This window comes from Chelonoidis abingdonii, chromosome 9 (assembly GCF_003597395.2).
Source record: "Chelonoidis abingdonii isolate Lonesome George chromosome 9, CheloAbing_2.0, whole genome shotgun sequence".
Taxonomy (NCBI): Eukaryota; Metazoa; Chordata; order Testudines; family Testudinidae; genus Chelonoidis; species Chelonoidis abingdonii.
In genome coordinates this window covers 65,952,062-65,968,097 of record NC_133777.1, presented here as the reverse complement: position 1 = coordinate 65,968,097, position 16,036 = coordinate 65,952,062, and the positions used below count along the sequence as shown (strand labels likewise).

The 16,036-nt window shown below is 42.3% G+C and overlaps 1 protein-coding gene across 2 annotated transcripts in view; it reads left to right on the top strand.

The window, feature by feature from the left end:
• Positions 1-16,036, top strand: part of SHC4 (SHC adaptor protein 4) — a 76,065-nt gene that overhangs the window by 34,569 nt on the left and 25,460 nt on the right. For both annotated transcript variants that reach the window (XM_032762986.1, XM_032762978.1), the window contains one exon: positions 1,220-1,290. In XM_032762986.1, coding sequence (XP_032618877.1) covers positions 1,220-1,290 — 71 coding nt within the window. The remainder of the gene's footprint in view (positions 1-1,219; positions 1,291-16,036) is intronic.

Sequence of the window (16,036 nt, the reverse complement as noted above, 5' to 3'; positions counted from 1 at the left end):
AGTTTCCAACAGCAGAAATACCACTTTGTACAGTTAAACAGAACAAAACACGGGTACCCTAAAAATATTTCTGTAACAGTAATTTCAGAAATCCTTAGGCTAGTTTCAGCTGTAGCTTCTGTGAGAATATTCCATAATCTCCTTACCATAGTTCTTTTCATTCACCAAACAGAAGCTTTAATTCAGGAAAAGACAGTCATGGCTAACTCACCGGAAGAACTTGCATCTGTACTGTTTTTGCGTTTTGGGGGTTTTTTTATTCCCTGCTGCTGCCTGATTGCATATTTATGGTTCCAAATGAGGGGTGTGGTTGACCGGTCAGTTTATAACTCTGGTGTTTAGAACTCTGAGGTTCTACTGTACGTGTTTTGGGGTGAAGTAATATCAGTCAGTGGCTTTGACTTACATATTGTACTGAGATAGACATGTCCTGGTTCATAGGTAACCACCAAAGCGATTCCTAGGCTAACACGTCCTGAGATTCCACTTTGGTTCTGACTGACACAGTTCTTTGTTTCACGCCCACCCCTGTACAAAGCCCAGGTGAATGAGCGTTGTTGCAGGAAATCAAGTGTGTACTGTAGATTGGAGGGACAGAATTCATCCACTGATTCCGGGGCAGGCTGATGCTCTATGATACAGTCCCTCCACACTGCTCTCCCAACCCCCTATACAAGGGCTGTCAGCCACTGAATCTGCACAGGTACAGATCCAAAGGCCCTTCCTCTTGCACACACCAATACTTCCCTCCATGCTGGCCTATTTGGAGTGACATGCAGTTCCCTCCCTGGCTGGACACTCTGCAGGATGCTCCTAAGGCATATGGCCTTTCTGCTAATGCATAAATGTCACCACTGCCTCTCTCACATCCCTCATGGTCCAATGGTAAACCTAGTACACTGGCACAAACTGAAACAAGATAACCAATGGTAAGTAGGGTTGGGGAGAGGGAGGTGATTAGATTTTCGTGTGTGTTAATTGGCCTGCCTCCTTTTAACGTTACATTGTTTGCAATCATTGTTTAGTCAATTACATTACTCAATCAGATAAAATATATATTGTTGAGCAGATTTGAAAATGGTTGTACAAATGTTTCTACATCTATTTAATGTCCTTAAAGGACCAAAGTTACATCTGCACCCAGTTGTGAACCTCTTTCTGTTTTTTCAAGGTGCTCTTTTAAATAACTGTGATTTTTTGCTCTCCATTTCTATTCTAGTACATGGGCTGTATTGAAGTGTTGCAGTCAATGAGGTCTCTGGACTTTGGCACCAGGACTCAAGTCACCAGGTAAGTGGTGGGTGACTGACATCCAGCGTAATACGAAGCCTGAATATTAATTTCGATACAAAGCCTTAGATGTGGGTTTTCTCTGCAGACTTCTGTTTTTTCTCAGGTGGTGACCTAAAATATCTGATGATCACAATAGGCTGTTTCTGCACTAGAAAATTAACTGTGTTCACCACCACCACCACCACACAGGGCTCCCATCCTGAGGTCTCTCCTCTTTCATTCTTCGTTTTGGATGCAGATGGGACCAAAATACTTTGTTCCCAGATACTAAACCTCTGGGTTTGGCCAGTAATAAAAAAAACACCATGTTATAACTCATCAGGGTTCAGTAGAGTTCCCTCAGGGCTGAAATACTTCGTGTTATATTATCTTTGTAAGTTTGTAACTTCCTCTGCAGATCAAGTGAATGGGTGTTGATATTCAGTCTACTGGAGTGAGGCATTAGTGTTTTTTTAAAAGATACTGTGACAGGACAGTGAAGGCCCAGAAATTCCTTTTCTTTATTTTTCTTTTACCTATCTGTGAAGTCCATGTTACTCTATATTTGTGTGTGAGTGTGTCAGCTGGCAGTTGAGGTTCAAAATAAATGCTACTTTTCCCTTTCAAAAGAAACTCCTTATCGGGAAACAGCATGGCTTGTGAAAAGCCCTTTAGCAGCTGGGGCTAGATTCTGTGCTGCCCCATGCAGGAGGCACAGCCTAAGTGTGTGCGGACAGGGAGCTCTGGGCCCACCCAACCTTTGCCCCTCTAAGATTCTGGGCTGCTGCAAAGGCCAGCTGCCCGTGAGCTGCTCTCCAGCCACAATCGCCAGAATATTCTGGCAGTGCCTCAGACATGCTCCCTCCCATTCCAAACCATCCTCCAGCCCGGTGTATACTGGGGAGTCAGGGAACGTGAGTTAAGCCTCCGGCACCCAACTCCACCACCTGTATATTGGGGGAATTCCCAAGGGGCATTTCTTCTCCTCAGTGTGTTTGTGTTTGCGCAGGGCTGAGGAGGGATGGGAACATGGAAGGAAAAGTTTTTATAATAATCCCCTGGAAGATTAAAACAAGATTAAGGAAAGGGGACTTGAAAAATTACAAAAGCTGTTTGAATTGGGCCAATCTACCTAATAAGTGAAGTTGCTAACGCTGATGTTGGTTCTCTTGATAAGATGCTGCATCACTTTGAAATGAGGCTTTAGTATGAAGCGGAATGTTGGAGGTGAGCCTCTGCCTTTGAAAAATAAATTAAAATCCTCCTCATCATGCTCCCACGACGTCTCTGGCATTTAGGGCAGTGACGAAGCTCCTCCATTCTTGTTTGTTTCTGGCAAGTCTTTCAACGGTTCCGCAGGTGTGCCCCAGATTTTTCAGGTCAGCTTCCACAGCTCTTTGCCCTATTGTTTTCAGGCGGCCTTGTTTTCGCTTGTCTTCAGGTGTCCATCTTATTGCTACTCTGGGGATGGAATCAGCACATGACCGATCCATCTCCAACGCCTCCTAGCAATGATGGTGCTCAGATTCTCTTGGCTGCACTGTGAGATTGTTCTGGACCAAAAGATACGGAGGATTTTTCTGAGGCAGGTTGTATGGAATGAAGACAGTTTGGACATGTCATACTTTCTCATTCCCCAGCATTCTGCGCTATAAAGTAATGTTGAAAGTACGCAGTTCTGATAAATCTTGAGTTTGGTTTTGAAGTTATATTTTGATGATTTCCAGACTGTATTTAAGCTTCTGAAGGTGTTCCTGGCTTTACTGATTTTGTTCCGGATGTCGTGGCTTGTTCCACCGTCCTGGCTGATGGTCTGCCCAAGTATGTGAATGTTTCTACATGAGTGAGAACATAATCCTCTGTCCGGACTGGTGATGGTGAGGCAATATTAAAGGCCATGATATCTGTCTTATTGCAATTAATTTTCAGTCCAATTTGCTGGCTGAATGTGTTGAGTCGAGTTATTTTTTCTTGTATATGGTGTTGGGTATGTGATAGGAGAGCGACATCATCTGCAAAGTCCAGGCGTTCGAGGGATGAGAAGTGTGTCCATTTAATGCCTCTTCTGTTGTATGCTGCATTATCCAGTCGATGACCATGCTGAAGAGGATTGCAGACATGACACACCCCTGACATACTCCTGTTTTGACTTTAAAACTGAGCTCACCGTAATCAGCACTGCATGTAAAGTTGGAATAAGGAATTCCATACGCCCACAGAATGCACCATAGGCTGGTCCTGTGAATCCTATCAAAAGCCTTCTCAAAGTCTATGAAGTTTATGTAGAGCTGCTGTTGCCATTCTAAGCATTGTTGTGTTATGTTTCATAGAGTGAAGATCTGGTCTGTGCATCCATGCCCTTTCCGAAAACCGGCTTGCTCTTTTCTGAGAATGCTATCAACTGCCTCTGATGTGTGCTGGACTATGATCTTACAGAATACTTTGCTTGTCACAGATAAAAGTGATACCACGCATGATACCACGCCAGTTATTACAATCTCTGAGAGTTCCTTTCTTTGGAATCTTCATTATAACCCCAGTGGTCCACTCATCGGGCATCTTTTCCCTTTCCCAGACTGATGTAAATAGAGGGGCCAGGACAGATGCTGCTAACTGAGGATTTACCTTGAATAATTCTGCTTTCAAGTTATCCTTTTTTTTAAGGATTTGATGGCTTGAATGATCTCTTCCTTAGCTGGGATGTCTGTGTTGATATCAAGATCATCTTCTGCCTCCTGGATGTTTGCTTCCTCTTTAGGTAGCTCCCTGTTCAGCAATTCTTTGAAATGCTCTGTCCAGCGCATTTCTTGTTTTTATTCTTTTCTTAGAAGGTTGCCTTGTTTGTCCTTGATGAGTGTGTTTATCGGTGTCTGCTGTCTACCACTGATAAACCGCATCATTTTGTAGACAGTTCCGTGTTCCCCATGAGCAGCTGCATCCTCTGCTTGTGTTCCCAGAGTATCAATATAATGTCGTTTGTCCGCTTTCACAAGGCGTTTGACCTCTTGGTGTGCCTTGCTATACTCCTCGTGGTATTTGTCCTTTAGCTTCTGGGATTTTGTGTCTAAAACTTTTTTCTTCGGGGCTTGTTTAGTTTCTCTGGCGTTCCATGTGCTGGGTGTAATTCACTCCTTCATTCCTTCTGACTGTATCCTAGACAGGCCTCACTGCTCTCTTTATAAATTGCTGTTACTTTGTCCCACTTCTTGTTGATCTCCTCATCTGCATTCCCCTCCTCTTCTTCAAGGTCTGCAAGTGCCTGAAACCTGTTCTTTAACTGCAGAATGACGGCTTTCTGTATTTCAGGGGACTTTAGCTTGTCAATGTCTTAAAGTCTACGTCCCACACTTCTCAGTTTTAGCTTGATGGAGGCTCTCACAAGGGGGTGGTCGCTGCCAATATCTGCACCGCTTCTCACTTTCACATCTGCCAGTGATCATTGCCATTTGCCATTGATCATATGGTCAATCTGGTTCTTATCTCTGCCATTTGGAGAACACCATGTCAGCTTGTAGATTTCATGGTGTTGAAATAGGGTTCTGCCGTTAACTAGGTCATTCATATTACAGAAATCAACAAGCCTCTCTGTTTTCATTCATGGTGCCACACCCATGTCTTCCCATTGCTCTTCGTTGTTTGTGTTGTCCTTACCGACTTTGGCATTCAGGTCTCCCATGATGATAGTTAGGTCATGGTGTGGTACTCTCTCTAACGCCGCCTATGGTGTAAGGTAGAATTTGTCCTTTACTACTTCATCACTGTCATTTTTCAGAGCATAGCACCTAATCAGGGTGATATTATTATATTTCCCTTTCAGTCTGGCTCTCCTAAGTCTGATGCTGGTGGACCTCCATTTCCATCTTCAAAAAGATGGCAACACCTTCATGGTGTTGTCCATCATTCCATCCAGAACACAGCAAAGTTTCTCCTGAGGCTATTAATCTTCCTGATCCCATCCATCTGCATTTGCTGACACCCAGGCTGTTTAAGCTGTAGCGTCTCCTCTGCGCTGTGACCTAAACTAGCTTCCCAGTTCCATATGTTGTCCTTACATTTCAAAAACCAAGTTTGTTTTTGACTTGGTGTTAAAAGTCTATCACTGAAGCTCCTGTGGACCATGTTTTAATGCAGCCTTGGTTTGTGTATACTTGAAATTTAGAAGCTGTTTTCACTTATTATCAACTTATGCACACTACCAGCCCAGTTCCTGGGTTTGTATATAAAAAAAGCTATTGTGGTATTAATACAATTCTCTAGCGCTAATTATTCACAGATCAAGAAAGTAGGTGCCATTCTATTGGCACATGGAAGTCAGTATTTAGCATTCAGACCAATAAATTGTCGTCTTTAGTAGCTCTAGAAGCCAAAAAGTGAGGTTATCTCACAACTGCATGCCATGGAGTATGTCATCACACTTACAAAATAGAGCTCTTGATGGATTGTTTGGAAAATAATGAGCAATTAATTGTTTAAAGGAAATTCACCAAGTCCAATTTGGCTTAAACTTTAGGTTTTGTAAACATGAGCAATGTTAAAACTTAGCAATACAAATGTTTCCATTACTTTAAAAAAGTCCAGTGAGAACATTTAGTAAAAATAAAACAGCCCCTTGCAGTGTGTGTGAAAGAGAAGTGCAAACCTAAAACATGTCTGCAACCTTAATATTGGCTATTTTAAGTGTTTTCAGTTTTAATAATCTAAGGCAGTGTTTCCCAAACTTGGGACGCCGCTTGTGTATGGAAAGCCCCTGGTGGGACAGGCCGGTTTGTCTACCTGCCGTGTCCTCCGGCTGATTGCGGCTTCCACTGACTACAGTTCAACGCTTCAGGTCAATGGCAGCTGCTGGAAGCGGTGTGGGCCGAGGCACTTACAGGCTGCCGCTTCCAGCAGCTCCCATTGGCCTGGAGCAGTGAACCGCGGCCAGTGGGAGCTGCGATCAGCCGGACCTGCAGACGCAGCAGGTAAACAAACCGTCCCAGCCTGCCAGGGGCTTTCCCTATACAAATGGTGTCCCAAGTTTGGAAACACTGATCTAACGCATTGATAGCATTCCTCTATGCAAAGGGGCATTTTTCAAAATTGGGCCCATACAGCCCCAGAATGTGTGTCTAAAGCTTTGTCCACACTACAAGCTGGGGATGAGTCCCTGCTCATCGCCATGCACTCTTGTTAATGCTCACCAAGCTAGTGCTAATATAACGAGCAGTGTATCTGCGGTAGCGCACACAGCAGCTGTGGAGGCATAGCTGAGTACGTACCCACTACCTATTACACTCCCCTTCCTTCTGTACAGCACCTTAACTCTTTGCTGAAACATAGGCCAGAGCTCTGTTTTTTCAGGAAGTATTACACAGAGTTAAACCTCAGGGCTATTGTATGTAAAGCCCTGCGGGTAGGCATTAATAGATCCCAGACAGTTTGAGAGAGGAAACCATACTGTTTCTTTACAATCAAATATTTAATACACAAAACACACTGTAAATAGTCTTTGGAATCATTTACAAAGAACGTCATAAATCAAATCTACAAGGTACCAAATCTACTGTTTATTATATAGACTTTCATACTACTCTACTTAAACGCACACAGACACATTCCCATATGATCTTCTTTCAGAGATGAATTCTCAGTTTTTATAACGTGGCCTTGATATGTTGTGTGTGTCACTTGGACTCTTCAGAGCTTGGGAAGAATGGCAGCATTTCCGTTCTTTTCCAAACACTTCTTCAGGGGCTTTCAGCAAAGAAAAGTCTGGGGATCCTTACAACTAGCATGGGGATAACAAGACAACTGGTCTCCTCAGTTGCTGTAAAATAGGAACTGTAACCTGTATGCAGACAGGTATGGTACTGGAACCTCACCCCCACAGCAGACAACATCTCTTGGTCTTGCATGCTGCTAAGTCTACAGGACTCTCTTTAACTTCTGTATTTATAAACTTTCCCTGTGGTGAGCTCTGACTGGATCAGCTGTCAGTGAATTTGTGGAAGCTGCAAGACTCCTTGCCCTTAGTGAAAACTCTCTGCCTAGCTTCAGAAACCGCTGCGGAACATGCCCAGTAACTGCCACATCCTATGTCTGGATGTTTCTGGACTCTTTTAGTCAAGTTGTCCTGCTCTGCAGACAGACTATTCTGCTAAAATCCACGTATCTTTCCCACTGCTTCTCTCCCTTTCTTTGGACTTAAAATGCCCCCTTGCCTCCCCGCCCACACACACACATACACCAAATGCTGCAGTAAAAATATGTGGATTACAGTTACAGGCACAAAGGAGCAGGAATTGTCTTTATACTGCGCTGGTCATTCCATTTGTGCTGATCAATAATAATGAATGCACCAGATGAGCGGCACTAGGTGATGTAGAATTTCTACATAGATGTGCTATGGAGTGTCATTCTCTGCAGATTTTGCCTGTGCAAAGCCTATTTACTCAGACTTTGTGCAGGGAGAGCAGATTTTATGCTAGACATTTTTGTATGTTTTTTTTTAATATTCCTCAGAGCCAGGTGAAGGAAAGATCCTGGCGTGAGAGGTAACAAGGAGTCAGAGAGAGAGGCAAACTGGCTAAGTAGCTGTGCAGTATCGGTGTGCTCTCTGCTGAGACTGGCTGGACTGACTTCAATGGCAGAAGGTGCAAGGATTCCGGAGTGGGAGGAGGACAAAGATCTCTCCTGGGTGGTTGGCAGGATCAGTTTGTCTGCGTGCAGGTGGGAACTGACTGGGGAAGAAGAATGCGAAGGTGAAATCCTCGCCGCTGCTCAGGCCCCTTTGTGCCCCCTGAAAGAGCCAGAATGGTATATAGGGGCCCTGATCCTGCTTTACATGGCTAGGGGAAGATTCCCCAAGCACAGGAACTGTGGAGACAATTGTAAGGCTGCCTCCCAAGGACCCTGTCACAACCCTGGCATAGGGTGCGGGGCTGAGGGTAAGAGATGTGTCCAAGCCGTGGCCATAGTACTTAGTATTATAGTCTCTGTGGCAGCTCTGGAAGGCTGCAGTAACTCAGACAGGTCCCCAAGGCTTGATTAAATTATAGCAAGAGCCTCTCAGCTCTGAGAGCAGGCCAGGATCGGGACACTGCAGAGGTGTCTTAAAGCCACCTCCTCCCTTCCTCGCCCGGACTGAGAGTTCTGTGCAGGATTCTCTTAGGGTGTGTCTGTGTTGCAGCTGGCAAGTGTGTTTCCCAGCTGGGCAAGATGTACACAAGATAGCTCTGCTCAAGCTAGCATGCTAAACATAGCAATGTGGCCTCAGCAGCACAAGCAGTGCCTCGGGGTTAACCACTCATGTACAATCCCACCCAACACCCCCGGGTACATACATTGGCCATTGGCCATGTTGCCCGTGCCGCTGCAGCTACATTTAGGTGTTAGCCTCAGTAGAGCTAGCACATGTACATCTACCTGAGCTGGGAATTGCACCTCCCAGCTGCTCTACAGACATGCCCCTAGAGGCGTATCTCCCCCTAAGACTGTGTAGAAAGGAGACCTAGAATGGAAAAAAGAATCTGGAGATCCTCTGCTTTTTGGTGGATCCTGGTTAGCTTAATTCTTCCCTGAATTTGCTGCACTTAGGCCTTGGCTATCCACAGAAGTTGCGCTAGCTTAATTTATGTAGGTTTTTAGTCCTGTTTAGTGAGACTGAGACAGAGATGCTTATTTCAGTCTGAGTGACTTATTTCAATGTAGCTTAAACCTCTTCCTGATTGACGTAAGCTAAATATTGACTAAAGTGTCCATGTTCCCTTTTTCATCGTTAGCTAAATCAATTTTATATCACACCTTTAGTTAAACTAGGGCAATTTTCACATAGACAAGCCCTTGCTGCTCCTTTACTAAGTGAACATGTGCATGCTGTGAGACTGGACTTTCATGCTTCACTTCTGTTTCTATCAGTGCAAATTCTACTCTGCATCAAGGTCAGCATATATCCTAGAGGCTTGAACTTGCTTTCAGAAGCTGACTGAGTTCACTGCACACAACAAGGCTAACATTCCATATGGCATGTTCTAAGGGACTGCAGGGTATCTTGGATGACTTATTTAGTTCCACTGAAATTAACAGAGCAAGTCATGTGCCTTATACCTGAAAGGACAGGATATGGGGTAGATGTTATCAGTTTCTTGGAAGGTTAGGAACAGGATGATTTATCATGATATTGATGTATACTCCAAACCATAAATTTCTTGGCCTGTTTGAAAAATAAAAAAATGTCTGACACATTCAGATGACCTCTTATGCTCCTCAAAATGTTATGTATATTTGTGCTCTAAATATATTTAGATTGCACACTTAAACCAAAAAAGTAATAGAGGGTTTTGCTTCTTTGTGGTGCTTACCCTATAAGGGTTTTAGTGCATGTTGTTCTCTAGGGCCAAATGCTTTCCTCAGTGGAGATTAGAATTGCGCCCAAATCAAGTTATTTGGATCCAGAATCCAAACACCCCCGAAGTTCAGCATTGTTTACAATGGGTTTTTAGTTCTTCCCATTATAAAAATGAGGGCTGGGTGCAAAATGTGTCTGTCGTTGAATCACCTCAAAGGTCCAAGAGTGTTCAGATCCACGGTTTTAGTTTGTGGCCACGCTCTGTGGAAAGTGAATAATCTTTGTCATTTGTTCACATGAACCAGTTGCTCCCTCTTTGTTGTACTATAAACATGCATTTTCATGGTTTCACTGAGCCCTCTGGCTAGTTTCCTGTTACGCATCTCCTAGCTCACACTCATAAATCAAGCTCATTATTAGACATTATATTTGGACATTGATGGGAAGAAGGGAAGAGATTCTGGATCTTGGATTGCTACATTAACTTGTAAACTTGAAAATGGTCAGGCAACATTGTTAGGGCTAAGGGCATTTGCAGTGGGGTAACAAGGATGGCTGGCTAAATAAGGCTGACTTTGTTTGGATAATTACTTTCTACTTTGTTGAGCCACACAATCCCTTTCTGTTAGATGGTGTAGGCAGGCCTTTAGATGCTTAAAAGCAAATTTCAACAGCATTCTTATTCACTTACATCAGCCCACGTCTCTTCTTCGACTTTCATTTGGAGAAACAATAAACAAAGTGGTCTACTGTTGTTGTGAGTTCTTCCCTTTAAATTAAAAGAAAAAAAAGATTAAAACTGCAACAAGTTTTCTTCTAGAGAGTCAAACTCCAGATAAGTCCCACACAGCTGGGAAGTTGCCTTCCACCCAACAGGTTTGTAGCAGCCAGCTAGCAGAAACTTCTTGTTGATAAGCTTCCTAGAAATTCAGACTCCTTCAATCCAGCAAAGAGCAGAGCTGCTGAAACTCCAGGATTTGTAGAACAGCGTTTCTCATCCTTTTCAGGTTGGCTACCCCTTATCTGAAGTTAAAAAAAAAAAAAAAAAAATTCCACAACCACCTTATATTTATTAGAAAAGGTGAGAGTTAAAAACATATCAATGATAAGCCTATTGAGTTGATTTGTGTGTGTTTTGAGAGGTTGATAGAGAATATTTAACCTGGAAGGGTAAGGGTATGTGGGGTTTAATAAAATTTTCAATCACTCTCAACCCCTCGGTTGCCTTCCATGACCCACCAGTTGAAGAAAAACTGCAGTAGAGTATAGAGTGGAATTACATCATTTCATTCTGAATGTGATAAAGGACCACATTCTCAGGCACAGCCTCAGATTTTTGAGTGTAAAAATGTACATACGAATTCTTGTGTCCACAGGATTGCATATTCATCCATTTTGCACATGTGGACTGGACTGCTGGGAGCCTATCAGATCTACATCCACTAATTCAGGTGTATGTGATATGGCAGGTACAAAATTGGAGGCTGGTTTAATGCCAGCCGAAAATGTGTTCCTGAAAGAGAAACCTAAAATCAACTTGTTTCTAGAAATCTATCAATACAAGTTCTATTTCATCATAGCAAGGGTATAGCCACAGTTTCTTCTTCTTTCTAATCTATGATGCAATTTATGTTGCAATTATATCTGCCCTATTGAATTGTATTGTACCTTAGAAATACTTTAGGATACAAATGAGGTGTTATCCCATATTTATTTTTCATAACTATCAAAATAATGTGCAGCCACATATGCTGTAAACTTTGTTACTAACTTAAAAGTATGTCATTATTATGTAATTTACACATTAGATGTGCTTGAAATAAACAACTTAACACAATATTAGTGTGCTGAAAAATAAGTCATTACTCAAATTAAGCCAGGCATATCATGGCTAGCTTGAGGAAACTATTTTATGTATTGGAAAGGTTGTTAGATCATCTCAGATGCCATCTATGGATACCCAGCAGCCAATACATGAAACAAGGGAGTAGGTGTTCTACACTGAACAGTACAAGTAATGGAAACTGCTGAGTAATTATCCTCCTTTGCTGAAAATTGCTTGGGTGGATGGCTACTCCCAAGGTTTCATTTTCTAGTACTAGATTGGGATCTATTGTTATCGGTTTTGCTTTGGACTCCTTCATTCTGTATAGACTGTCCTGGCTGAAGAGACCAATCATTCATCTGTTGCCATATCTCCTTGTTTTTTATTTTTGGCCAGTGTCTGTGTCTTTTGCTATACAACCTGCCTCAGTGTGCTGGGCTAGTCCATACCTCCCCATGTTTCAAGATGGGTCCTGCCCTGGGGGATGGGAGGCTCTGACGGAGAGGGCAGTTGCAAAAAGAGCCCATTCCACACTCACCCTGCAGAGTTAGCTCCTGCCCAGCATGTCTGGCTGGGCTTGGCTTCCCGCTCCAGGCGTTGCAGTGCACATGGTCGTGGCCTCACTGACAGGGAGTGGATGGCGAGCCAGGCCAAATCTGAACAAGTGACAGTGAAACCTCGTGCTCCAGGGCCCAAGTCACAATGCTGAGAGCTAAGCTGAACGAGCCCTGTGGGATCAGAGTCACTTCAGCTAGGACACGAGGTTTGGGGCTCAAAGATGGACAGTCCCACAAAACCCAGGGCTGCTGGGAGGTAGGCTGATAACCTTGATAGGTTAATTTATACGATGTCAGGCCAGTTTGTTTTCTTTTGCTACCGACCTAGAATACAAGATGAACATTTTTTTACCATTATAAAGGTTGGTTTTGTGACTAGGAATCACATATTAATCATTTATCATTTAATCATTTATTGGCCATTCTAACTGCATTTCTTGCCATGTCTTGCAGGGTTTAGTGCTTATTATTTCTAAACTAGGTGATTGTTTTGGCAATTCTCATTGCTAAAAGCTTGGCCCATGCTATGGTAATGCATTGTTTAGCCTGCTGTAATGCACATGTCCTTGTCTTCCACTTTCATCAGTCCAAAGTCTTTCATTGCATGCAAAATGTACAGCTGAATTTACTCTTCTTCTTAATCTTGATACCCTTTAAGTTTGTTTAATTACTCAAGATTTCCTTTACAATGAAAGTTCAATTGAACATTAACGTCAATCATGTTCAAAACCCATCAGGCTGGATCCTGAGCTGGTACTTTGGCATACTTCCATTGAAACCAATGGTGATATATATGAATTCCCACCAGTTTAGGATCTGACCCATTCAGATATCATGCTCAACTTATTTCAAAGTTGTACCCTACGTGTGTATCTCATTCTGCAGTGTAGGTTCTGCTGTAGGTTGTTTCCATGTATGTTTACGTGCTCTTCTTAAACTCTGAGATTTTGCTACTCACCATTTTAGGCTGCCATTGATAGTGTTCTGTGGTATGTCTGGTTTTCTCTAGCTTGAAAGCCATCACTGACATTATATTATTCTCCAGGAGGCAATTTATCTGATGGACTGTTCTCCATTGGTACTAATTCTATATTAGCATTATTGCTGTACCAAGAGCCTTCTCTCCTAAATGGACCACAAGCACTCATTGGACTAGACTGTGAGACTGAAACCCACTGGCTGTTGTTGATGTTCACTCTCTTGATGTTTTTTTTTTTTTTTTTTGTATTTGTATTTTATTTTTTTATTTTTGAAATGAGCTTTCTCAGGGAATAAAATCCTGCAGCACGTATCTGTGCATGTGAGTCCACACGCGCACACTCTCTCTCAAAGGTAGCCAACTTTCCTACCCACTTTGTCCCTTTCTGAATAATAAACTATGACTATGGGAAAATCAAAATTGAACTTGCAAGTTTTAATTTACTTCCTGATCTCTCCTAGATGAGACAGCCTGTAACAACAGTTTTTTTTTGTTTTTTAAAAGAAAATAATGCAAGGTAGAGACACACACCAAGAAACTAATGCCTTTGTAACCAGAATTGGTAGAATGGAAAATGATCCTTCATAAGATAATGATTAGTAAATAATCCTCATGTGAAAAAAGAATACAGGCATAATGTATATGCAGCAGTGAAGTGTCAAATGATTAATTGGAATCAGAATAGTGGTTCTGTAGCTGCATGCGCTGACTCCTGAGGCCTAGTGTGTGGTACATATGTATATCATGAAAAAGTCCTGCTTCACCATTACTGTGGGTCATTTGGATGTTTACATATCAAATGAGGGGTAAATGGGGTTCCTGAATGTCTTTAAATAATGTGAACCTTCTCTCTTTTCATCTGGGCTTTTGTACAAATGTGCACATTCAGGCATGTGCAAATGTGCGTGTGTTTGTCTCATTGGTGGGTGCAAAAGGCTCTCCATGGTTTGGAATATTTTGAGTTGCCAGATGTGAGTGGTGGTGGTTATGCTACAGACTGTGCATTCCTGACAATGGTCAAAAGAGGCTCGATCCAAACAAAAACAGAGAAAGGGTCCAGTAGGCTTTTCGATATATTTGCTTCTTGGGAGAGCGTAGGAAAAATGACAAAGAATAGAAATTCAATTGTGTAAGTTATAATTCACCCAGGACAGTCTCTAAAGTCCTGGCTGTTATAGTAAAGAGGTTTTTTTTTTTTGTTGTTTTTTTTTTGCGGGGGAGGCTAGATACATATGACATAGACATGACAAGAATGCATTAACGCAAGGCCTTAGGAGTAATGTAAATGAAGAAATGATTGAATGATGACACTTCTTGCCATTTGCTATAGAAGATGATGTATTAGAGCTAACTTGTAAGAGCTGTTTCATTTTCCAGCATGCTGATGTACTAAAGCAGGAGTTTACAAAAATCTGACATGAGCGATACGGTCTCTTACAACTGAATTACTCTTGCCACTGATTAATTAGGTCTCTGGGAAGAAGAGCATGCCGCACATTGTAACTAGTTGCAGTCTAAAGAGTTGAGGAGAAGGGGAAGAATCTTGTGCCAGTACTACAATGAGCACCCTGGGGCATAAGTATACAGGTCTCAATCCCTCCCTTCTTCAGCCTTGAAGTAGGAAGTTCTAATAAAAAAAAATAGCCATAAAAATGCTTAGCTCTGATACAGGGCTTATAATCAATAGATCTTAAAATGCTTCTCAAAAGCACCTAAGTATTATTATCCACATTATTATCCAGAGAAGTTAAGTGCTTTGTCCAAGGTTATATAGAATGTATACAGCAAATAGAACAGAACTTCTGTCTTCTGAGCCCTAGTCCTGTACCCTAGCCACTGGACCCACAACACTAAGTCCACACATCACCTACAAGACATCAGAAACAATTGTACTAAGACAAAATTAAAAAGATGACTTCCAGTGAAATAACATATAAGAGCAATAAACTACAATGAGCTTTTGTCGCCCTATTTGTCTTTAGGTTACAAAAACTAGAAGGCTGGAGTTCAAATTACTCTTGGAGTATTTTAGATGTTATAAACACTCTGGGCCAGAGCTATGTAGCTTTCTGCATTTCTAGCAGAGGGAAAGCAGACGTGTGTGGGGAAATCTACTTTCATTGCTTCCATTAAGAAGCTGGTGCGAGATCAGTGCTTCTAATCAGGGTAGGTAATATACAGTAAAGAGGAGAGACTGATGGAAGGAAATTTATTGATTTTCTTTTCTTCTGCCAAATGACATGTGGGTTGAATGGTTTTTAATGACACATTTATCAATAGGACTCCATTTGTGGCCACCTTGTGAATTTCCCTGTCATTGCAGCCCATCTAAGTTTCTTCTCACCTAAGCTCAAAGCATCCCTTTTTCACTTAGTAGTTCTTTTGTGACTATGTCATGGAGTCCTTAAAAATGAAACGGTTGGAAAAGCCATGCCAAGCCAACAGTGTTATTAACATCAAGTACTAACACTCTTAGAGCCAGCAGAGAACAAGCTACAGTGTATGGTCCTACAGTAGCTGGGGTCAGGAACAAGCCCCTGGCTTGACTTTTATCCTGCCCCGGTATGGGAAGTCTGGGCTTTAGACATCTGGCCTTGAGCACTGCTGCGATTAATCTGTTTTCAGGATTTTTTTTGGCTAGATGAATATTCTGAAAATGCCTCAACAAACTGATCTCATTTTAGGAGCCAATTAAAATCATCACATACAGAAGATGATAAGCACACTGGGTTGAACTGCCAGTAATCAGACCAAGCAATTCAAGGGGGCTTTAGCTTCCTTCTTCTGCACAGTACAGCTCTGCACTTAGCTATCTGCTATGCAATACAAAAAAGGCACCAACACACACATCTTTAGCTTGTAACATTCTAGGGTGACAGATCATCTTTCCCCTGTGACCCCAATGCCAGAGGTCAGCTGGAGAGGGAAGTAACTGAGTCCAATCTTGCAAGAAGCTGAGCACCTCCCACAAAGTACCTGACACCTTTAAATCCCATGAAGTTAATGAAACCAGAGGGTGCTCAGCACTTTACAGGATCAGGCCCTTTAATAGCTAAGTTGCTGTACTCACATGTACT